The sequence below is a fragment of the Ascaphus truei genome, chromosome 10, assembly GCF_040206685.1.
Source record: "Ascaphus truei isolate aAscTru1 chromosome 10, aAscTru1.hap1, whole genome shotgun sequence".
NCBI classification, from domain to species: domain Eukaryota; kingdom Metazoa; phylum Chordata; class Amphibia; order Anura; family Ascaphidae; genus Ascaphus; species Ascaphus truei.
The window spans coordinates 15,005,648-15,031,351 of NC_134492.1; the positions used below are offsets into that span (position 1 = coordinate 15,005,648).

At 41.7% G+C, this 25,704-nt stretch overlaps 1 protein-coding gene across 1 annotated transcript; it reads right to left on the reverse strand.

Annotated features, from left to right (window-relative positions):
- Positions 1-1,511: 1,511 nt before the first annotated feature.
- On the reverse strand, positions 1,512-24,921 carry ATG4C (autophagy related 4C cysteine peptidase). Its single transcript, XM_075615933.1, has 11 exons — positions 24,770-24,921; positions 21,853-21,985; positions 21,475-21,558; positions 20,158-20,394; positions 19,741-20,062; positions 18,856-18,926; positions 18,433-18,554; positions 14,778-14,856; positions 13,985-14,061; positions 12,516-12,635; positions 1,512-2,617 (listed from the first exon to the last, which is right to left on the reverse strand). The coding sequence occupies exons 2-11, from the start codon at positions 21,926-21,928 to the stop codon at positions 2,450-2,452; spliced, it is 1,356 nt and encodes a 451-aa protein (XP_075472048.1). The 5' UTR covers positions 21,929-21,985; positions 24,770-24,921; the 3' UTR covers positions 1,512-2,449.
- Between the last annotated feature and the right edge of the window lie 783 nt (positions 24,922-25,704).

Below are 25,704 nucleotides of genomic sequence, written 5' to 3' on the forward strand. Positions count from 1 at the left end.
AACCTTCATGGGACCAGATGTTGTTTGTATGTACATTGAAGCCTATTACTATTGTAAATATTCTGAGACTGGCTGTTTTGATTATGTTATATTTAACCCCTCTTATTTTTCTGAATCCCTGTTTTCATAAGATAAAAAAATAAATATATATATATATATATATATACACACACACACACGACTGTTCAGTGCATGTGGAATATTGTACCATTTACAAGGGTGTCTCTGTCCATGGTTGGTAACTATAATATGTGCCTTTTAAGTAAGAATTATTTTGTGCCCTAGTGTCTCACTGTTGGGGTTTGCCATTCCTTTTCTAGACAGGTCTCTTCTCCCAGATATTCTGGATTTAGAGGTCCCACTCTCACAAGCTTCAGACTTGGGTGTTTAATTGCTGATTTTTAGTAGTTGGAAGCACCCACATTCCTGCACACCTTAATTTATTATACCAGCAACCGTCTCAAATTCTTTAGAGGGGGCCACTTCTGACCACATGAACCCAAACACAAGCAGAAACTACAATAAAAGGACATTAAATGTATAGTACATTCTTTACCAATTGTCCAGCTATCTTCATTAAAATGTATCCGTGAACATTTCTGCTGTCGCCCAACTTTAACATTGTTGTAGAGTAGTGGTTCTCAACCTTTTTTGAGCAGGGGTACCCCTGAAAGATTTTTAAAATCTTTGGGCACCCCTGCTCCAGATCTTGCTCCTTCTCTCCTCGGTTGCACTTAACACACCCACCAGCATCCATCAAAATATGCAACCCATCTTTCACTTACACCACACATTCCCCATCACCCACACAAAGGCCCAACGCCTTCCCTCACACATTAGCTGCTCAGTGGGCACATCCTGTGCTGTCTCGAAATGAAGAGGCTCTTCTCTCTCCTCTGTGCCAGGCTGACATGCAGAACACACCATCAACTTCTCCAGGCAGGGCATGCCAGCTGAGCAGTCAGCAGAGTTGGTCGCCCTTGGTCACAGCACCCTTGATAAAGGGTCGCGCCCCACCAGGGTTCCCCGGCAAACCTGGTTAAGAAACACAGTAGAGAAATGCTTCTCTGACACTGTTTGACATCCACAAAAACACAGCGCTAGAAACCCACTCAAGAGAGCAGCAAACCTTCGTTGTTACTGCAATTTGTAGTTTATTTTGCATATTTGTGTCAGACAGGGTGTTGGCCATATAATCAAGGCATAAAGGCTAAAATAGCAACGCGCAAAGTTCTGGAATTTAAGTTCAGTAACGCAATGCCTTACCACCCTTATCCCATGTCAAGTGTATAATACGGTACTGCATAAAGCGCCAGAATTCTAACGAAATCACCTGCAAGACCCGAGTAGAAAAAGTACATCACCATTTCTATTCTGCAGCCAAGAGATGCTATATACTTCACACACAAATCCCTATTGATGCTGGTTGATCGCAGCTATACTTTGACAATATGGTACCTATAAAAAAGGTAAATAATGTGACATGATTAATGTCTTGACGAGACACCAAAGAGGTTTGATTCTTTTATTCCCTTCACTTTTTGAGAAACCTATGCAATGAAGCACAGGCCCACCAGCAAAATGTCAAATAAACAACAAGGTTAAAAAAAAAAGAAAAAAAAAACAACAAGGAGCATGCCGTTGTAGATATGAATAACTTGGACTCATTGTATTTTCTAAGGTCATATGCAAAGCTGCAAAATACATGTAAAGCAAGTAATAGATTCACGGTGTGTACAAAAAAAAATAAAAAAATCACAATTAACAGGTTTCTGACAAACTCTTGCATCTTTTGCCAGCCGCAAGGCTTTTTGATCAGTTTCCCAGATACTGGTGTTCAATAAGATGGAACCGCTTCCCAGTGTCAGAGGCTATTTCAGCCCCATTCATTTAAAATGGCATTTAACTATTCGGCTACACTGGGAAATCCGCTTCATAGCACATTAAATATGGTGCAAAGAACTTGCTGAGAACTCGGGTCCATAGTGTTTGAAAGCAGGAATATCCCGAATATGTACAGCATTTTCTGTTGCAGCCGTAATGAAAACTCTATTAAGTGAACACGCTGCCAAGTCTGTATCAAACTGCAGTTTTATTCTGTATGTGTCTAGCCATTAGTATTGGAAATATAAAGTTTATTGTTCATAAGTATATTGCAAATAAACAATAAGGTCATTTACAGTTCACAGGGAAGCTGCACCTCTTACTAGCTTCCACCTGCAGAGCACAATAAACCAAATGCAATTTGTAAATGGGTCCCATCTCAGAGTGTTATATTGCTATTAGTGCAATGACTTCACGAACATTCATTTTAAAAAGATCATTTAAAATGTTAAAATACTAGTAATAATAATGAAAAAAAAAATATATAAAAGTCTAGTGTTCCTTGTGTTTTTTCGAAGAATAAAGGTGCTGTGGACAGCCGCCGGGACTCTGGTGCAAAATGACTTTACAGCAAAACAAACTCCTCTGTGCTAAATCTTTTAACTCTTTTCTTCTCATCATCTGTGATGGGGTCATTTTGTTCGTAGACCGGAGAAGAGAGAAAAGCTAATTCTTGGGCATGTCCATTTACAAAGGTAAATAAAGGATAGGTCTTAGATGAAGATTTCAGCACCTGCAAAATAATACATGACAAATAAATTAGTAGGTGCTAATAAAACCAATTTACATATTTATACTAGGACCTAATCATAAATCCTTAAAGCAGCAGTCCAAGCAGCCTGTTATTATTTTTCCCCCTTTAATATGTGCATCAATACAATCCACACAAAGATAAGTAATTGGTTAAGTTGCTGATCGATCGATGAAGATTCGGCTCGGGGGTTCACTAAATGGCTGTCAGTGCAGCAAGAGAGGACCAGAGATGCAAAGTTCTGTGGGGAAGATCATGCCCAGGACATACTTGGAAACAAGAGGTAACTCAATGCATTACTTCTTGGTAAAACATTTGATAAAAAAAAACAAATATGATCAGACCGGCACTAAATACTATTGGTGCACTGCTAGAGAGAGGGCAGGGCTCAAAAAGTGGTGTGCCAGAGTTTCAGAAGAGGAAGGGGATGTGACTTTGTAAATGGTTGCAATAGAAACAAAAAATGCTAGTTAAATTATACATGAAAATGCAATTCGGAGTAGTTTAAAAAATAAATAAATGCTACAAGTATTTTCTCATAGTACAGAACTGATTTATTTAAAAAGAAAAAACCACATGTAGTCTACACTCGCCAAAAGAAGAGATCTCCGAGAAGTGACAGTGAAGCTAAGAGACCATAATATTAAGTATATATGGACATTTCCCTTTGGACTCTTAGTGGTTAAAAATGGAAGACCTAGGACACTCAGGAACCCGGACGACGGGAAGCCTTACGCAATTATTTAGGCTTTAACTCCCCACTCTCAGGATTTACACCAGGAAGCAAGAACCCTCTGACTCTGGAGCCATCTTGGTCCACGATGCCCACGAGAAGATCCTCCCACCCGCACTCTCCGGCGAAACAATCAACCGAAGCTGGGACCAAACCCTAAACTGAGTTCCAGATCTATATTCCAGGTTGAAGTAATTATTGTATTGTTTTCAGGTTCAACTTTATATTGGTTCACTTATTGTTCACTATTTTTTGTTTTTGGTAGGAGCATAGCCTGGTTATATCTAAACAATAGGCCCAAAGTCTGGAGAGGCCCCGGGCTGGAGGCCTGGATTGACGACTTCTTGGAGTCCTGGCCGCTACCCCTCAACAAATTTGCGTGGCACTATAGACACAGTCGCCCTTGTTTTTTTTTTTTTGTTTCTCCCACACCCTAGATTTTTCCCCAAGGGCAGGTGAGCATTAGGAATGTCTCCCTGGAGACGTATCCATGCCCACTCATTATTTCCATTCCCCCTCCCCCCGTTTTTGTTTTCACCACCCTGTCCCTTAACCCAGATTAGCAATAGAAAGCGAGGACAATGGTTGTCCAGGGAGGCAGATTAAAAACAGATTTTTTTGTATTATCCAAGTTTTCCAGATATGGTCTCTATAGCAGATTTAGAATTTTTTATAATGTCCCCATATTTTAAATCAAAACAATGTTTAGCAGTATATCTGTGGATTCGCTAATGTGTACTTTCTCCCTTCTTTAATTTAATCCAATTACATGCGAGTAAACACTTTAGATCAATTCGCAGACCACATACCTAGTGTGACGACATTGAACCATTGATTTTTCCTGTTATCTTTTCTCCCACATATTGCACTACATCCACTGCTCCCCGAAAACTGTGAGATTCCCCAGTACTGTCATGTAAGGATACACAGGTGTCTTAGTCGCAGCCAGGAACAAGAATCTCAGTCAAATTTACATTATTCATTTTTATTGCAAGTCAAGGAAACGGATGCAGTACACCCGATGAAGGTGTTTCTTCCCGAAACTTTGCACACTCCTTCACTGCAATAAAAGGGGTATGTCAATTTGGCGGCGATTACTGTTCCCGAGTGCGACGAAGACACGTGTGTATTCTTCCTATTGGGATTTCCCTTTCATCAATCACACTGCTTTACTGAACAAACGTACTCATGCACCTTTCAAATCTACGCCAAATACACTTAACCTGCTAACAGCTCCTATTCCCATAGTCACTGGCAAAGGTGTTTTACTGTCAAGTCCCTCATTGGTGCAGAGGGGGGAGAAAAATATTTGTACTGCTACAAAGACTGAAGTAGATTAACCTTCCTCTTGCATTGCAGCCAACAATGCATTGTTCTACAATCCATTGCCAGCCTCTGGCAGCAAATAGGTTAAGTAACAGAGATTTATCTAGTATAGTAAACTCTGGATATAACTGCACTAACGGCAATGTATCTAACGGCACCTTTCAACAAGGCCTATCAAGTCAAAACGTTACAGCTCTGGCGGTAAAAAAAACATTTTGTAGCATACAATAACTTGTGCATCCCTCAACAATGGCTCCTAAGTGACAAGGTAAAGACTGGAAGGAAACGAAGAACTACACTAAGCATTGCCGATATTTATGTTCCGTATGCAAGTTCTTTATTTTTCAATATTGTGATTAAACTGCCAGCACATGTCCGTTTTCTTAGTTATATCCCCTTAGAAAACGAACGGAATATTTGATATAACGACAACCACAATTCCAAGGGTGCCCTTATATCCAGAGTTTACTGTACAAGTATGCTACAACTAGCTGCTTGGTAGAACGAAAACTCGCTTCCCAATTTAAATGATGCATTCAATGAAGTCATAAACTGATGACTGCATGGATTAAATAAAAACAACTAGCGTATAAAAGCCTATAGTCATAAAACATGAAAATATCTGACCAGTGAATTTAGGATCAGTCAAGAGATATTTTTGGGATCATTGTTACCCAAAGTTTGGAGTAAGTTTTATTTGAACCCACCTCTGCCCTGTCTGTTCCTCATCAATGTACCCTCTCCTAATTGATTCTCAAACACTGAGTGGGAATACACAAGTTATTACTTAATACTGGGATGGGGCAAATATGAGTGAGCGTCGCACCAACCTCCTCTCCGAAACTCCAATGTAACAGAGTAAGGAAAGTTTTCAGGGTTTCAAAAGGGCTGTAAAAAAAATACTTATACTGTCTCAATTATTTAAACATTTACTTATTAATGTATCCATCTATCCCGCAAGGTATGCCAGGAATGGAGACAAATTGCAGCCAACAACTTGACCAACTTGCTATAAAACAGAAGCACACACATTCCTTGCTGGAGCCATTCGATGTACAAATGGGGCTAAAGCATTTAGTTGTCTAAAGCAGGGGTACGCCAACTTCCGCGCTGCGCCCCTGTTGGCGTCGCGGCCCCCTCTTACCCCAAATGTAGCGTCAAATGACGGGGTCATGTGACGTCACGTCCTTAGTTTAAAATACAGGTGGCGGTCCGCAGCGGATAAGCGAGGACCGTCTGTACACAGTGAATAATTTATTAAGAAACCTGAAGGAGTGACTCAACGTGTAAAGACACGGACGCTAAACAACGAGAGTGTGAAGCAGGGGAACCTGGTTCCAATCCCGGGCTCCGCTCCAGGTGACCTTGGGCAAGTCACTATCTCCTGTGCCTCACACCCTAAAAACAGAGTGTAAGCTCACCTGGGCAGGGACTGTGTCTAACATTTCTGTGTGCTGCGTACTGCGCACTATGCTGTAATTGTGATGCGCTTTGTGTCCCATTAGGAGAAAAGCGCTGTATGAGATGAAGTTATTACATGCAGACACCCCGCTATGCGCGTGTTTACCAAGTACGGATGAATTAGAAATAATTAAAGAACAACCTATACCAGGGGAGCTCAACTCCGTCCTCAAGACCTTACAACAGGTCAGGTTTCAGGATATCCCAGCTTCAGCACAGGTGGATCAGAGGCCACCTGTGCTGAAGCTGGGATATCCTGAAAACCTGACCTGTTGGCGGGGCTTGAGGACCGGAGCTGAGTAGCCATGACCTATACTGTAGTGGAAGTATTAATGGCCAATTAATATGCTTATGGGAAGCAGAAAACTTCATAAATAGAACATGTGCAATCTAAATGAAACGGGTTCTCTGACTTGAGCAGCATACAGAATATAATGTTCCATAGATTCTCTTGTTCTTTCAGTAAATTGCTATTTCAAGAGCGCCACCTACAGGAATTAATTCAAAACATGTGTGCCAACACAAGCACAGGTTGGTACATTGAGGCCTCGACCAGGGTGGGAAGAGGCGCGCTGGCGCTCCAGCGCTGCGCCCTGCTCGGCCGTGCTTTTCCTGGCCGGCTAGGTGCGCGCGCGTGTGGGGGGGCGCGGCCTCTACGTCAGGGAGCTGGTTCACCCTCATTGGGCAAACCGCTCACGTGACGCGCTTGCGAGCGGCAAATTCAAATTTGCTCGCTCGGCAAACGGCTGAGCGCCGAGCAGGCGCGCTCGCCGCTCACACAGGACACGTGCATTGTCGCAACGTGTCTACAGTGAGCGTGTGCGCGTCCGCTCAGCGCCACCCTGGACGACCCCCGAGGCTGCGTCCACGCTGCCACCGAGCGTGCTCACAGCAGTTAAAATCAATCTGGACAGCCACGCTCACGCAGCGTGTGCTTGTGAGTGTGCACGTACGCTCTCCCATGCTAGGCGCTTAGGGAGACAGAGCAAATTGATATTTAAGCGCGCTGAAGGGTCACAGGCATTATATACCTAGTTTGTATTTTAAATGATTCAATCAAATTGTATACTTGATAAAGAACCAGTTGGGGGATTTTTAATTGAAGACGATAAGGAGTGCTCTTATTTATCATCTACCCTTGCTCTTGTAAAAACGATGGTCAGGTTCGTGTGCTGCCTCTTCTCTTCCCATGATCTTGTTTGGATTAACCAGTCACCCAGATATGATGCACGATACCTTTTGCTGTGGCCATGCTGCAAGGATGGCTGGAATTTGTGTAAATATTTGTGGAGCTTGAGACCAAACAGCCTGACTTGAAACTAGTAATGGGAACCCAGAATTAAAAAACACGTATATCTGAAGGAGGTTGCATGGGTATGTGTATGAACGCATATTTTAAAGTCTATTGATGGCAAGCCTTGCTCTTTCACATTTATCACTTATCTGATTGAATCCTTCTTGAACAAGAGTTCTGATGTAGCCACTGAGATCTTATAGGTCCAGAACTGGCCTTTATGTGCCTTTTTTTTTTTTTTTTTTTTTTTTTTTTTTTTAACCATGAAGTGTTTAGAGTAAAAACCACAACCCTGCTGTTCTCGTATTTCCTTGGTTACTTTGTTCAATAAAAACATCTAAATGCACTCCTGTAGTGCAGCAAGTTTTTCTAGATCTTTGAGCATTTCTGACGGTAGGAATATCTTTAAAGGGGATTGAAGACCGAATTGTATTGCATATCCGTCTGATACCATTTGGAGAACCCAACAATCCAAGGTTGACTGTGTCCATCTCTTTTTTAAGACAAACAGCCTGCCGCCAAGACAACCTATCCCCAAAGAAGGGGACCCGCTGATCAGTAGTTGAAATTTGTTGAAATGGGGCAACCCTGCCCAGGCTTTTGCAGAAATCACAATAGTTTAATTTGCTCTAGATCCTTCATGCCAGAACATATGGACATAAAGCCCCATCCAGTTGGGTGCAAGACAAAACTTCAATGAATCCTGCTCAATCAGTACCTATAAAGCTCCCTGCTCTCATAGCAAGTTACCTTGTCCAGCTAAAAACAGACAAACAAGTTAAAAAGCGAAAATTAAAGAAGCGTGTGCACGTAACACAAGGAAGAAATATATATATTATATCTATCCACACGAGTTTTGGATAGAATAGACACTGGATATAGTGTGTGGAGGGGGTTGGGGGTGGAAAGAGTTGTATTGTGGTCCAAATGTAACACCAATGGCTTTAGTCCACTATGGGACCTTCATCAGGGTGATGGTGATTAGGGTGATTGATGTATGCATTGGCATATGAGGGGGACACATTTGATCCCATAGCTGTCCCTCTTTTCTGTAAATAAAATGTATTTAAGTTTAAAAATCGTTTTTATGTAGAATAATAATCTATTGGAGGTCCAGTGTATAAAAGATGATCTGATATTAACAAGAGGACCGCCTCCACCCCCTCATGGTTAGGTATACAGGTGGACATAGAGGATCTGTCCATTGCCACCAAAATATTCCTTTTTCGATACCTCTCCCAATGCCTCTAGCCTCAAACCGTCTGTAGTGCCTTTTTGATAACCCAGTAACCGCACAATACATGGCTGAAGATAATCAATAAATTGTGAAACCGGCTGACAAACAGATGAAGGTCCAATAGCGGACTGAAATGTTGGGGTCACATTTGGACCACAGAACAAATCCTTCTCATGGAGGGAAAAAAAAGTGACTAACCGAGAAACATAAATCCAGCAGAAAAAAATTACCTAGGAGCAAAACAGGAGCGCCGCATAACCGATGCGCAACGGCGCTGCAGGAGGGCATGGTTTGCTGCTGAGTACCACAGATGTCAGAGCATCATTTCTAGGTTCATGAGTCAGCCCACCCCTGCTTGCTTCCCAATGGCAAAACATAGCATTTGGGTACTTCGGGCAAATATTCCCCTTTCCTGGGGAAAAGGAAGCCTATGACTCTCTGTACCACGATGTACCAGAAAATAACCTGTGATAAGAGAATCTACTTCCTTGATCTTAACTGCTGTGAAGAGGAGGGGTTGATGGAGCTCAATTTGTCTTACCCCCAACCCGGCAGGGCGTAATCCCCCTTCGTTTGTACTGGCATAGGAGGGATACGTAAATGTTCTTTTACCTTCCTGTAATTCTGCTGATAATGGCTACCAATTCTGGATGATCAAAGATGTCCACTAAATACTAGTTTATTTGAAACCATGGTTAGCAGATGAATCCACAAGCTAGGACTGAAACCATGGTTACAGGATAAATCCTCAGTCCTAGTCCTCTTCTAGCTGCTGCTGAATATCTTGCTCGCAGCCGAAATGTTTATTTTGTGTGAGCATCAACTATGACTGAGCAAGCCTTCAGATTTTTTTTTTGTCTGAAATTCCAGCTTCAATTACCTCCTAAAGGCTCGTAAACCAGACAGTGTGCATGCTAAACAGGTTATTGTGATGACTGGTCTGCATACTGTGCCCGCCGCAGTGAACAACTTCAGTAGACTCTTCAATCTCATATCCATCCGGTCCTTGAAAGAAGAGGCATCTTCCCGTGGAATTGTGGTTTTGCTTCTCAGCCTTGCAATTGCTGCATCAACCCTGGGTGGAGACTGCCAAAGGTCTTTTTCTTCCTCTGACTGGATACTGTATTTCTCACATTTGTAGAATAATAATAATACTAGCATGTTCTTGTATAGCGCTGCTAATTGTAAGCAGCGCTTTACAGAGACATTTTGCAGGCACAGGCCCCTGCCCCGTAGAGCTTACAATCTATGTTTTTGGTGCCTGAGGCACAGGGAGATAAAGTGACTTGCCCAAGGTCACAAGGAGCACACCGGGAATTGAACCAGGCTCCCCTGCAGCAAATCTCAGTGTCAGTCAGTGTCTTTACTCACTGAGCCGCTCCTTCTCCTAACATTGTTCTTCCTTTCTGGATTTCTCTACTCATTTATATGTTCTTGTTTGACCTTATGGTCCAGAAATTGTCTGGTCTTTGTTGAGACTGACAAACAATTTCCCCAACACGACATACTTCTCACTCCTCTGAAATCATATTAAGAGAACATTTCTTTCGGAAAACTATCAATGCCAATATATTAAAGTATTATTGTCCTTAAATGTTACCCTCACCCAATTCTTCAGAAGCATTCTGAGAGAAATCTGCCTGCTTAAAAAAAAATGGTTCCTGTCTCGGTCTCTTGAATGCTCAATTCCTGGCTGAAACACAGGTCTCGGTCAGAAATGATGCCAGAAGAGAACCAAGCGTAAAGAATCTGCCATTTGTGATAGAGTTTCTTGCAGTGCTGCCTTTCTAATGCATGTCTGGCACTGCTTAGCAGATGTGTCAACCAGCAATTTGTTATTGCAACACAGGCATTTGAAATGCTTGAGCTTTGCTGTACATTTTGAGGCATGCATCAACCTGTACAGATGGGAGCTCAACTCCCGCTCCCCCCATAGAGAGGGGGAGGAGAGATTGTGCACATAGAAACTACACACCAAAAAGAGGGACAAAAAAAAAAAAAAGAGACAGAAAAGAATACAAACAGTCCTGTAATGTGTTACCTAAAAAGCCAGGGCCTGATCATTTCCAGGCCAACTACCTTCTTCCTTCCACCGCACAAAAAAGCAGCCAATCATCTCGCTTGTGGGAGGGACACACTCCAACCCATGTATAGTGAAGCCGTCCCTGTAGTGCCAAAATACTATTCACACCAATAGTTGTCTCCCCCCCTCCCCTCTAAAGCACCACTAAATCTGTGCCATTTTTTTTTTTTTTTTTTTTTTTTTTTAACAGTGGACATTAATAACAAAACATACATCACTACACAATTAATACATAATACAGGCTTCAAGTAAAGTGAAAGATAAATGACCTTGATCTGATGTTAGAATTCTAGCCATTCATTTCCCAGAATTGTATATGCCACATAACCAATTACAATGTTATCAAGCCAGGCTTAAAAAAATAAATAAAAAAACACCACACACGCGCACGCACGCACACACACACGCGCACGCACGCACACGCACACGCACACACACGCACACACACGCACACACACGCACACACACGCACACACACGCAATTTTGAAAGAAAATAAAGTTATTCAAGCCTTTATGCACCATATTAAATATAAAAGGTTTAAATAAATACTTTTAGATTAATAAACTGCCGATCCAACTGCAGCTTTTGGGCACCACCTCGTAATGGCTCTGACAGATCAAACCTTTCCCCTCCACTCCTCTGAAGTCCACGAGGCCTGCACCACCCATATCCAAAGCTCTGTTTTGTCAAGGGCCGTTAATTGAAGCCATGGAGGCCTTCGGTGGGGGGCAGAGAGGTAAATTCTGTTACGGAGGACTTCGGAGGAGGGGCGGAGAGGCTCTGATTCTTCCCCCTCCCTTATTTTCTATTTGGGAGAAGGAGTGGCTGGGAGAAGGAGCGGTTCAGTGAGTAAAGACACTGACTGACACAGAGTTTGAACCTGGTTCAATTCCCGGTGTCGGCTCCTTGTGACCTTGGGCAAGTTCCTTTATCTCCCTGAGCCTCAGGTACCAAAAACAGATTATAAGTTCCACGGGGCAGGGACCTGTGCCTGCAAAATGTCTCTGTAAAGCGCTACGTAAAACTAGCAGCGCTGTACAAGAACATGCTATTATATTTACAGGAATGATTTTAAAGGACACCGGAACATCTCGATCGGCACCAAAACACAATATAACACAATCTCCTCAGGACATGGCATTACCTGGCCATTAACACAAAGGTTAGGGCTTAGACCCGCGGCGCTCGGCGGTGAGGACGGCCGTGCGAGCGTTCCCCACCAACAGGGGAATCCTCCCTAGCCGGTCCCAGTCCCCCCTCGCTGACGGCTCACTACGCACTGTGACGCGTCAGCCGGCAGGGGATTCAAGAAAATTGTGATCCCGAGCGGTGACGCGTCACGTGGTGCACTGATGAGCCAATCAGCGGCGGGAGCTGTCATCAGGCAGCTTCCTACTCAAGGTAGTGTGTGTGTGTGTGTCGGCAGAAGGGGGAGGGAGCTGCTTACCTTACAGCAGCCCGCAGCAGCTCCCTCCTGCAGCCCGAGCCCGTGGAGGGAGGGGGGGGGGAGTAGCGGGTCCCTCCGCTCAAGCCACGCCCCCCCTCCCACTCCCCTATAGACCGCATATCGCGGTCTGTGTCTGTCAGCTCCCCGCCTGTCTGCAGTGCGGGCGCGCTGACTTAGGGAGCGGGGCCTTAGCCTTAGGTTAAAGGCACCAGAACATGAATTGTCAGGTAATGTGTCTAATTACAATTATTTCTTTTTTTTTTTTTAAAAAGCAGATAAAAGAATGTTGGCCCCTACCTTGGTTAGCTCTTCTGTTGCCTTTTCAAAGTCTCTTGCATTCTTACAGTAAAATCCAATTGTACAGCTAGGATCCATTTTTTTGAACGACATCTTCTTAGGGGAAGGACAATGGAATGACTAACAAAAAAGTAAACATTTAAATTGTAAGCTACTGTATATTAATAATGTACAATTACGTTTTCAAATTTCAGAGCAGCATTATTTTGTGTTTGGCTTTTAATACAGCGTTGTTTTTTGGGCCTGAACTATATGTACTGCATTAAAAATGTAGAAACCCTTACTACCATATCTAAAAATATATATATTTGTAAAAAATATAGTTTGCATGCATCTTATTTTTCCAACCATTCTTTAGTTGTGCTCTTTAGAAAGTTATTGCTTTAATGTCATCACCTTTAGTTATATACACACTGAATGAAATGTTTAAACATGAATGCGTGTTTACCCATTTATCTTGCCAATTTGCATAGAGTATGAATCAGAGTATAATGTACATTGCTCCACATGGGTCAATAACAAAGAATCCTCTGATTGTTCTACAGAGCCTTTGAAAGGTTAATGACATGCATGTCCTCAGTAAACCCAACTATTGTTTTATGCAATATGAACATTAATTAAAAAGGTGGTCAATACACATTCCAGTAGGCTGATCACCCTTCGTGTGAAGTTTCTGTGCTTGTAACTTTAGACAGGAGAATGTTAAAGAACTCAAATTTCACATTGTACAATGTAGAATCGTGCTTGTATTTACATAAGCACCGTAAATGGCAGTCACAATTGCTCTACAAATGAGATTGTCTACTTTACTGGATCTTGACCAGAACACCCGGAATCACTCCAGATCCTACTTAATATACAGAGCAGGGGTGGCCGACTCCAGTTCTCAAGAGCCACCAACAGGTCAGATTTTCAGGATATCTCTGCTTCAGCACAGGTGGCGCAGTCAACGACAGCCTCCTGTGCTGATGCAGGGATCTTGAAAACTTGACTTGTTGGTGGCCCATGAGGATTGGAGTTGACCACTCCTGCTCTAGAGACACCACCAGTATTTGGAAGAAAATGTAGCATTTTTCAGGATTCTCAGGCATGTTGACTGATTTCTAATCTTAATTTCTTTAGATTAACAGAAGCTTTAAATGTTCATCTCTAAAGATTTTTGAAAACTCTTTGTTTCCACATTTTAAGCATGTCGTAAAACCAGGACAACACTTCGTAAACCAACTATTTGGTAAAACGCGTCATAACCCTGGCACACATTACAAGATCTTTCACCATCACTTCCAAACTCCGGTTAAAGTAGCACAATTTAATAACTTGACACAAGTGTGTTATTTCCACCCCAAAACACTGAATATCTGGTGTGGCCGCTTTACCCTCCTTGAAGAAGATCTTCATGTAATTTCAACTTGTAATTAGAGCATAAATCATAGGCAAAGAAAATGGTGCCAAAGCTGCATCCACATTACCTCGAGAGGGAAATCCTTTATGCTGACATCTACAAAAGATTGGCAGTAATGAGGATCCATGTAAATCAAACTGTCATCTACAAGGACAAAACAGAAGACAAGTAATTCAAAAAACACTCTATTATTACACTGCTTACAATCCAATTTCTATGCAGAGCAGCAGGAGGAGAAAAAAAAATAGCAGACAAAGGCCTGCCAGGTTGATACTCTGACTGATGCAAAGGTTTTACAGGACAGATTAACTTTTGCATAATCAAATATGCTTGTACAAGCAGAATTTTTATAAAGTGATGAGACTGTCATTTAATTTTTGGTGATAAAATTACTTTTACAAACACACAATTATATTCCAGCATTTGCAGATGAAAAATGTACTGTGTTACCCCATACTGACAAGGAGAGCATATTACTTGTCATTTTAACATCAACTTACCCCCACTTAAACTACTCAAATGTAAATATGCAAATAAAAGCTGCCAAAAGGTACCAGCAAGAGCTCTTAAAGTTTCATTAGATAGAAGGTAAAATATACCTTGTTTATGCAGCGCAGGAAATTAAACATGCATTTTACAGAAACCAATTACTATGTGGGCTAAATGACAAATGACCGGACTTTTGGTGGGCCTGATGAATTAATAGAGGACTCTTTTTGCCATGGTAATTATTCAGCTGCAGAGTGGTCATTTACAAAAAAATGCTCATTTTGTAAAGGAAAATAAATAAAGAAATTTAACACATACATAGATTATAAAGCCACATAGATTATAAAGCCACATTTTATTAAAGTACCAACCTTGAAATCCCACAAAGTAATAGGATTGCTTTGGTTTGCCACCAATAATTCCAACGCAATATTCAAGGCTTAAAACACCCTGCCGAAGAAGAGATCATGAAGCACCATTATATATTTCGAGAGGGCAGAACGTTGGGGGTTTTTAACAGCTTACAATCACTTATTGTCCACCTACCCTCCAAAAATTGCATCTTCTATAGAACCTTTGCAAATATCGTCTAAGCAAGTAAAAATGGAGACGAAATACCCAACATCTAACGACACCTGAAATGTTCATATTGCATACAAATATGCTTCCTCCCCGCTTCCAAAACATATAGGGTTTCTATTGCTGGAGTAAAATAGCACTGCAAGGCAGCCTTATTGAATGAACCCCCCGGCAACTTAGAGAACAGACCCCAATCATTTGTGGATAACCATTCTGCAACCACTGCATTCATACCACAATGCCAAATGTTATTTTGCAGCAGGGAATAACAGGGCTTCAGTGCTACTTTAAACACCACTGTTGGGGCATAAAAGAGTATTGTATAATGGTTATATAAAAATAAATAAAAAACCAAGGTGTAGGAATAGACACCATAGGATTAAAACATATATACACACAAAGTTCAAGCTTTACCACAATGGAATTTTAAAGCACTATAGGGAACTAGAAGTGGAAAAAAAGTTATATCTATGGCGCTCTGCACTAGTATGTAATCAATATTAAATAAATAATAATAATAAACAAATATATACAACCAGTATCACGGTAATGATCCGTCCATAGAGGTGCTCCACGTGATGGAAGGGTACATAGAAAAGAGAGAATCAAAGATCATAGCATAATACTGCAGCATACAACATGTAACATGTAACAAACACCTAACACTAGACAAACGCTGAGATCAACAGGTAACAATGAATAATGCAACACATTTAATTATGACATTATCATATATAAAAACACATAAAAAACCATATAAAAGGGTTCAGTAAGGACACTCCAACTCAGAGGCAAGAAGGCACCCCCACCTGACTTGGAGTGTCCTTACTGAACCCTTTTATATGTATTTTTATGTATGATAATGTCATAATTAAATGTGTTGCATTATTCATTGTCACCTGTTGTTCTCAGCGTTTGTCTAGTGTTAGGTGTGTGTTACATGTTGTATGCTGCAGTATTATGCTATGATCTTTGATTCTCTCTTTTCTATGTACCCTTCCATCACGTGGAGCACCTCTATGGACGGATCATTACCGTGATACTGGTTGTATACATTAGTTTATTATTATTATTATTTATTTAATATTGATTACATACTAGTGCAGAGCGCCATAGATATAACTTTTTTTCCACTTCTATCACCTGACCAGGGGTCAGGGTTATATCAAAGGCAGCCAGCCTATTTGTTGGATATAGCGCTACCTACTTTTTTCGCTTCACTATAGGGAACTAGTAAGATTTTACAGACGAGTAATACATGACACAATCTCTTTACAAAGGTTTTCTACGCTTTACAGGAAATTGATCACTACACGGAATATCAATTATGGTGTAAGACGTCAAAGAAGTAAGGAAGTCCTCTTGCGGAACGGGACATTTGGTTGTGGCCGTTTCGCCGCGACCAAATGGCGGCGTGCCGCTTCACTGCAGACTGCGCCTTAACCGCAGCCGATTCGCAACCGGAGGCCGCTTCGAAGATAAGTTTTATTTTTGGTTAGTGTAGGGGGTTAATTTAAGGGTTTTAGAGGTTAGGGTAGGGTTTTTTAGTTAAGCGGGTTTAATTCCTTAGCAGCTGGCGGTGAAGTGGTAGGCGGCAGCATCCGGCACCAGGGAGAGTGGCGGCCGCAACCACAATGTGCTAGACTGGTCCTCTTGCAGAAAGGCAACAAATCTATGCGGAAAGCCACCCCTCTAAACAACCATTAGTACTACAACATGTGCCTGGAAGCCCCAGTATCCAGATATTAGACTAGAGCTAAAATATAAAACAAAAAAAAAAAAAAAACTCTCTACCTTTTGTTTAACATATGCTGAGCAACATTTAAAAAACAAGTGCAGAAACCAAACAATCGAGGAACAAATGACTAACAATAGGATGTCCCTTCAGTAAAATGGCACCACCCAGAGCTTGCTTAAATTCAAAACGGTGGGCTGCACATGTTCCCAGACCAAAAACGGGAACTCAAGCACTTCAGACTTGCAAAAAAACTAATTTATTTTCCTAAAGTATACTATGTGCTTGCTAACCCTGTTCTCTTTTATTTCATACATGCTGCCTGGTTGGACTAAAAGGATAGCAATTAGAATGAGTTAGAATTTCAGCATTCTTTATTTATTTATTTTTATTGTAATAAAGATATTAGTCTTTATTTTTTAATTTGTAATTTAACTATTAGAGTGAACCATTAAAAATCTTAAACAGTAGCAATAATTGAAATTTGGATGTATTTTTTAAGTATGTTTATATTCTTTTCAAAATGGACTTTCAGAATTAATTTTTAATTTTTATCAGTATTGTATAAACATTGTTTTTGGGTATTTTTTGGGTATATTTCTAACTGTATGCAATGTCTTTTCTTTGCTGACTACTCAATTTAAGAGGATTTGTGACTTGTTGTCTATTCCCAACACCGTGTCACTAAGACAATGTGGCTGATAAAGTTATACAAGGTGTTTGTAAGTTTTTGTCCCGACGCGGCCATCTTGGATTGGCTTTTTATCATGTATCCCGGGTGACTGTGGTCACAGATGCAGCGCATCAATTCCACGTCACCAGAGACCATTATACACCACCAATGAAGAGTGAATTGATTGTATTTAAGAGCAAGTGTAGGATAGGGTGCCAGATTCCTGACGAAGCTAGTTCTCTAGCGAAACGCGTCGAATCGAGGCAGATACCAAGACACGTGGAGGAGAGACGCAGAGCTGTTCGTTGCTTCTTGCGGCCGCAATTAGGAGCACCTGTGGCGGAGCGCCTCCATTCCAAACCTAATCGTGATTCCTGGAGAGGAAGGGGCAGTGAGATCACCATATGCCTGTACCTCTGATTCCTTATTGCCTGATATTTTCTTATACTTTGTAAGTGAGCACTTGTGAAGTGTTTTTTTAATTCATAAAATTGTTGCACAATTCGCGCTATGGTGTGTTCTTGTGCTCTGCTGTAGTGCACCCTATCCATTCCATCCTGGTCCCCAGACGCCCCTCTACGTGGGACTACTGTTCGTGTACACTTTATGTGTGAAATGCCTTTACTCACTGTCTGCTTGTGAGTATAATCTTTGCAGAATTTCATAGGAATATCATTTTTGTGCTTTACAGTATTGTACTATTTTTGTGATCTCTCCTCTTTTACATGTGCATGGTGTCCCGCTCCCTTGTCACCTCTACCCACAGAAAGAAACAGGTCTGCCCACGGACTAAGAGCACCGGCCTAAGTATCATATTTACTTTTTGGATTTTGATGTGCCACATTGGTCATTCTTAGGCTCCAAATGTCCACCAGCAAGCATCTTGGGAGCCAAGGGGTCATTGGAGTTGAAAATAAAGTGGTTCAACCCTGGAGCATTCCCCAGTTCTAATTCTGGGGAAAAGGGTTGGGGGGAGAAGGGAATTGCAGGTTTATATGGTCATTAGTTTATCAATATGTTGAAAATCTCAACTACCTACCTTAACAAATTCTAAATATTCCACATTGGTCCTTTCACCACCAAGCCTAACAGGAACGAGAATAAGAATAGCCTTTTCACAGCCCAAGTTATACTGCTTGTCGTAGACATCTGCACTGTAAACTAAACAGAAAAACAATGCGCACACAAGTTAGACACTATTTTAGAAGAACATACATTTAATCTCAGAACTCCCTTTTCTCGTCCTCACCGTTTACTGGCTATCCCTACCAAGTGAGGAAAGGGCTGTAAACAAACTAGAATTAAAGTATCTGTCTTTTTGTTCTATCCCCCAAGGATTTTCAGAGCGACCTTCTCCCATTTAGAATGTTCCAAGTTTTTAATGTCTGCAGTAATGGAGAGGATTCTGTTATTAGAGAGTCCGGGGGACTGCACCTCAAAGTACAATGTGCAGGTTACTTACTTGTGCAGTCTTGAGCAACATAAATAGAAATTCCTTGAAGTTCAGGGTCTGGTGCGTCTTCAACTGCTTTCCTAAGAAGCAAAAGTTATGTATAATTATTTACAGAAAATGTGTCTCAAGTGAAGTAGATTATAGGATACATTTCATAATGTGTTGTCCAGGATTGAAACTTGTTTAAAAGCAGAGGCGTTACCCGGCACATTTCCAGCTACCCGGACCCGGCAAGTGAGAAGTGGGCCCAGCACCGGTAATGTCAGGGTAGCTGAAAACAATCTTATTACTTACCTTTCAGCCAGCGACGGACGACATCTAGGAGCAGCAGCAGCGGTCCTGTGGCGGTGGCAGCATCAGAAGTGTCTTCAACCGGCGTGGGATAGCAGGAATCCATTACACAGCACCGCAGCAGGTGAGCAGTGTGTGTGTGAGCCGCCGGGGAACCATGTGACCGGAGCAGGAGCGTTGCTTGGACAGCCGTCTGTCCAATAGGAACGCTCCTGCTCTGGTAACATGGTTCCCCGGCGACACACACCTTACCTGCTGCGGTGCTGTGTAATGGATTCCTGCTGCCCCACGCCGGCTGAAGACACTTCCGATGCTGCCACCGCCACAAGACCGCTGCTGCTGTTCCTAGATGTCGCCATCACCCTGCAGGCAAGTGCCAAACCGGGTACCCGGCCGGGTAGAACTATTGATTTTGGCCGGGTAGCCGTTACCCGCTTATTTTTCCAAAATCACTACCTGGTACAACACTACAGTGGACCAAATCACTTCAAAACAAAAAACTTGCATAATCAAGCACAGTCTCTGAACAACCATTAATAATGCAAGTGATATGCAAACTGCATTGGCCTTTCATATTTAGTCACGGTCTGAAAGAACCTTTACCTCAAAAGGTGAGACACAACTGCTGGACCGTACCAGTCTCCAGCCGTTTTGCCAGCATTCTTTCCAAGCTTTATCAGTTGATGCAACCCAAAATATGCCAATGGACCATCTGCAAACCACGAGATTATTTTCCTGTGATGGACTTCAGTACATCTTTCCTCATCACCGTTTCTTCCTAGGGTCCGTTTGCTAGACAAAGCCGCACTGTCTCTATATGCAGGGAATGACGCCTCAAAAGGAGCAGCAAGTCTTTTCGCAGTGTTTGTTGACCAAGAGTCAGTTTCTGAACTGTCAATGTCCAATGCATTTCGCCATGTCCAGCCTGTAGCAGGATTTTAAAAGAAAAAACTTTTCATGAAGAGAAAGGTAACAAACGGATTGGCCAAGGCTTAATGACATTTGCAGATGCAAACTAACCTCTTCCTAGAAAATGAACCAATAATCCCTGAGCCAGTAACATTTGACCTGTCCTCAAAGTACAGCCCCACCCACAATCTGTTGTCCAAGCTGATCCTTCTAGTTGGGGGAACTCCTCTCTGTACGTCAGCCATATTCTGGAAATGAAATCCTTCCGAAACTCTTCTACGTTCCCAGAAACATATTCTTTTATTAGCGAGCCGGAATCAGAGCCAATTGGGGAAGATTCACTGGTTTCTACAAAAAACAGCACATTAGATCCAAAATTGTTTTATTGCAATAAATTAATCACAGAGGTCAAAGCAAAAGCTTGTAAGCATTTCATTAAGACACACCCTAAGCAAACAGGCCAGACTTTCAAGATTTCTCTGAAACTTAAATTTACCTGGCTCTAATTACCACTAGGGCAACTTCATTTTGTGTCGCCTTTAAAACCAGGCATGTGCTCTCAAGGACTGAACTTGGGAAGCCCTACAAAATACAGAGAACTCTTAATAGGACACTGATAGGACACCAGTCATAGCCGCTTAAGGAAAAAGTAAATAAAGATTACACGAGTGATCAAAAAAACAGCACAGCACTAATTTTGATCCATTGTGTGATCTTCATTGACTAATTACCTCTACCGAACCCCGCTAACCCCTCTGCGGAGGAACTCCGCCTAGTGTGAGGCAATTGTGTCCATTATTTAAGGAAAAGAAGAAACATGTATTGTATTTTTTACATTGCAGTAAACATATACAGAGTAGGAATTCAGATACAAGAGCACAAACAAATGATGTAAATTTCATGAGGCTAGCACAGACCGTGTGTTTCGGAATATGACATGCTCTTGCAAACCGTATTTTTAATCAAAAACAGATTAAAGAGAAGCAGGAATTCCAAATGCAACACTCGGGAGCGGAGTATGCAAGATGGAAATGTAGAAATGACTTCTGAATGGGTAGGTTCATTACTATATAATAGCATGACCAGGCCAGCCCCTAGGTTATGTGCCGCATTTAGCCAAGCACTATTAAAGGATCCCCCCCACCCTCAAAAAAACAATTCCCCCAAAATTCCAGTGCTGAACAGCATTAATTTTGGCTCTGGGGACGCCCTGCTTCCTGAGATACTAAGCTGCTTAGGGGGTGCCTGTAATCTCTTGCTCAGCTTTAAATGTCCTATCACATGGGCCAATAGGAAGCCGTGATGTCACCTGCTTACCACCTAGGGATGGGCCTGATTAGCATCCAGTGCATCAACATGAAAAAGCTTAATTGCATAGTTAAATGGTCCTTGTTTACAACCGTTAGAAGACAAGTTATTGAGACTTACCTTCATATATGAAGTGATAGCATTTCCCAAGCAAGAAAACTGGTGAATTTCTACTAAAATAGGTTTTTGTTTTGAGTACCCAACCTTGTAAAAAATAAATAAAAATATATATTATATATGTATATTTTAACAGTAAATGTAAAGTAATCTTAACACGTTCATTGTATGACAGAGAAACATTTGCCCAAAAAGGAAATCATAACAGTCTGGGTTTTAATTTCTTTTTAGCTAAAGAAAATAAAAAGACTATGCTCATGTATTAATAATTTTTTTTTAAAAAAAACATTAAGAATGTATAAATGTTTTAGAAGTTATTTTATGATTCTATGAGAAACGTTATGGTAGCAATAAAACATGAAAATATTGTATTCCACTTACTGTATTTCATATTGTGCCATGCAGATAAAAACTTTGATTTCAGTTTTTCCACTTCATCTGTGCCACCGGCTTCCATATTTAACGTTTGATAACAACCCCATCCCTTTATTGCTTACTACTAAATAACAAATGCCTAAAAAATAAAAAGATTGAAAAATGAAAAGTGATAATATTGTAATCAGCAATAAAACATTTTTTTTTCAGTATTATGTCAATAAGAATAGAAACCTGTACAATCATGGGAAAATTAACAACCGAATGCCTGGGGAAAAAAATATGTTACTTTGTGTTTTTACCGCTCAATGGAAATTTATCACACAATCCGAGATTTACAGTATTGTATATGTTCTTTAATACTAGTAAAAAAAAAAAATCCACACATTTTTACAAGTTAAAAAGTTAAGTTGTCACAAATCACAATACAAAGAAGATCACATGCACAAAACTTCAAAGTCTCACAAATATATACTTCAAACATAAGGGTGAAACAATAACCGTGCGTGAGGTAACCGTGTGTCAGGGGTAGCCAACTACAGTCCTCAAGGGCCACCAACAGGTCAGGTTTTCAGGATATTCCTGCTTCAGCCCAGGTGGCTCAGTCATAATGATGGAGCCACTGATTGAGCCACCTGTGCTGATGCAGGAATAACCTGAAAACCCGACGGTGGCCCATCCCTGATATATCATTCCTTGCTACAATAGCTCATTAAAATACTAACTTTCCCGTTAACCAACATTCACTCCTTGGGGCAGCGACCTCCTTTCTATGGCCTCAGTTTGTCTTAATAAGTACACTTTTGGCATACATGGTTATCATCCTCACTCCCACATTGTACTGCGCTGTGGAATATGCTGGTGCCATACAAATAATATATCATATGTTAACACTTGCAACAGATCAGTTGTTGTTTGTGTTATTACAGATTATATGGCATTATATCCTCTTAAATTGTGTAATATACAATGTTCTGCTGCACACTTAGCATGCATGCTTTTAACATAGGCTGTTAAAAAAAAATAAACATTTATCTCGTAAACAATACTTATACTGCCGAGTTTTATATTGCAATGTCAAAATATTAACTAGATTGCGGTCTGGAGGTTTCACCGTAACCAAAATGCTGCCGGACACTTTGCCACGATGTCCGGTCCTGCGCCCGAACGCTGTCCGCCCAACCCGACAAGCCAGGTCTGCCACGCTTGATTGCTCCGATAACTGTTTAAATGTTCCGAAACACTGCCTTGACAGGACGCTCTGACGCGCCCTCTTTAAATGTCGCACGAGACAATAAAACATTGCGCGTCGGAGCTGCCTGTCTAGTGGTCACGCGCGGGACACTTAAACATGCAGGTGTCACAGCGGCAAACCTGGGTCAGATCTGGACATCGTGACGAAGTGTCCCTTGGCGAGCTGTCCGGCGCCGAAGTTTGACCGCGGCTAAATGGCCACAGCGAAACGTCGCCTTTCCGCTAGATCGTGAGGACCCAATTATAAAGGTCAAAACAGAATAAAAATTGCATTTCGCCAAACAATTTATCAACTAACTAGCAACGGTGGGGAATAAAGGCAGGTACTTTTCTATAACAAATAATATTATAATATATAATATAATGAATAGTTTTGTTAATGGCAAACTTTATGTGGACTGACCGGCCCAGTGAAATAATAACACATAGGTTGAGGGATGCGTGTCTTTTTTGAACCTCATCTACTACGTATATATGTAACCTTGAACAAAATATTCAGAATATCTGCTTAATGATTGTATGTGTGAAAAAAAAAAAAAAAAAAAAGACAAATAATGAACAATCACTTCCATTACATGACACTATTAACAACTTTGATTTGGGGGGTGGGGGGTCCTTCATTGGACTCACTTAAAACTGTAAAGATAGAAACTGCATGTTTTTATGCAATCATAGCAAAGAGTAAACATTTTAAATATATTAGTGAACTCAATTAAACGATTCATGAATATAAACCAAACCGTAATTTTGCCACACACACACACACACACATATACACATATCTATATCTATATCTATATATATATATATATATATATATATATACACTGTCATTCAGGTTATGGTGGGTAAAAAAAAGTGACAAAAACCCTCCACAGTAAAGCATAAAGCAACTGTAAATATTACTGTATGTTCATTTGCATGTCTTAGACAGGTCTGCAACCCTGTCTTTCCCCATTGTCACCCAGCATACAGCTTGTCTCAAGCTCGTATTACACAAGCCAATCCTCAAGCCAATGCATGCTGTTTTAAACACAGCTTTTAGACAGAGGCTGGGATGAGATGCAAAGCCATTAGACCCACTCACATACATGTTTCAACCTTCACACATATATACACATACAGGCATACCCCGGTTTAAGGACACTCACTTTAAGTACACTCGCGAGTAAGGACATATCGCCCAATAGGCAAACGGCAGCTCGTGCATGCGCCTGTCAGCAAGTCCTGAACAGCAATACCGGCTCCCTACCTGTACCGAAGCTGTGCGCAAGCAGGGAGACTATAGAGCCTGTTACAAATGCGTTATTTACATCAGTTATGCACGTACATGACGATTGCAGCACAGTACATGCATCGATAAGTGGAAAAAAGGTAGTGCTTTACTTTAAGTACATTTTCGCTTTACATACATGCTCCGGTCCCATTGCGTACGTTAATGCGGGGTATGCCTGTACATACATACACATGGCTTTAACGTGATATATACACACACACATTACTTGCAATTATGATATACACACAGCACAGTGCTATATGCATACACATGGGTTTATGTGCAGAGCACTTAATACATATATATTTATTATTATTATTATCACTTCAAAGCCTTTCGTGTCCCTGCCCACAACAGCCAAACGGGTCAACCCGGACTATGCCCCAACATTACCATGGAGGCCCCGGTCTGTGATGCCCCCAACCTCCGTTCCCTGGGGGCTGCTGCCTCTGCGCGCAACCTGTTCTGATAGCACTAAGCGCGTCACCACAACAACAATGGCGGCCCCCAGTGGGCACTTCCGGTGGGGAAGGCGGTGGCCACTGGGCACTTCCGGCGGGGAAGGCGGCGCTGCCCACCCCCGTTACTATTAATTATAGGCGGGCCTGAACTGCCGCTGGGGTTTCGCACCGGGACGTTGGAAGCGCTGGGGGAGAGAGATCTGTGGGAATGTCTGGCGCACACACGCCCCTCTGGCTGTGCGGGGGTTACATATAAAGTTTTGCTGAAATGAGGATTCTCTGTCATTGAGTCACTGAGGGGCCGCCCAATGTGCGGGGGGTCAGGGAGTCTCATTATGTGCAGTCACGAGACAGCCAAAGAGGTCAAAACGTTCAAGGGAAATGCTTCATCTTCCCCATGCACCCACACAGGGCTCTCTATCAGGGCGAAATTACCACACACTATATATTTTAGCTATCATTTTCAAAGAGCGTTTTGTCCCAAACCTCTTTTACTGGTTTGGAACTTTACAAGTTGACATTCAACTATATATATATTTTTTTAAATTTATTTTTGCAATGATAAACTAGACAAGTGGTGCGCAAACTGGGGGGTGTAAGATTTTCCAGGGGGGGCGTGGCGATTACAGAGGTCCCGTGCTCTTCCCCAAGGCATTTAAATTAAATGCCAAGGGACTGCGTGAGGCCTCTTACTTACATTGGCTTCCAGCGATGCGGCATCAGGGTCACGTGACGTCACTTGACCCCGCAGCGTTATTTGATGCGCGAGCAGGGGGGGAAGTTTGCGCACCCCTGAACTAGACCACCATATAGGGCAATGGTTTTTCAACCAGGGTTTCAAGGAGACCATGGGTTCCCTGGAATTTT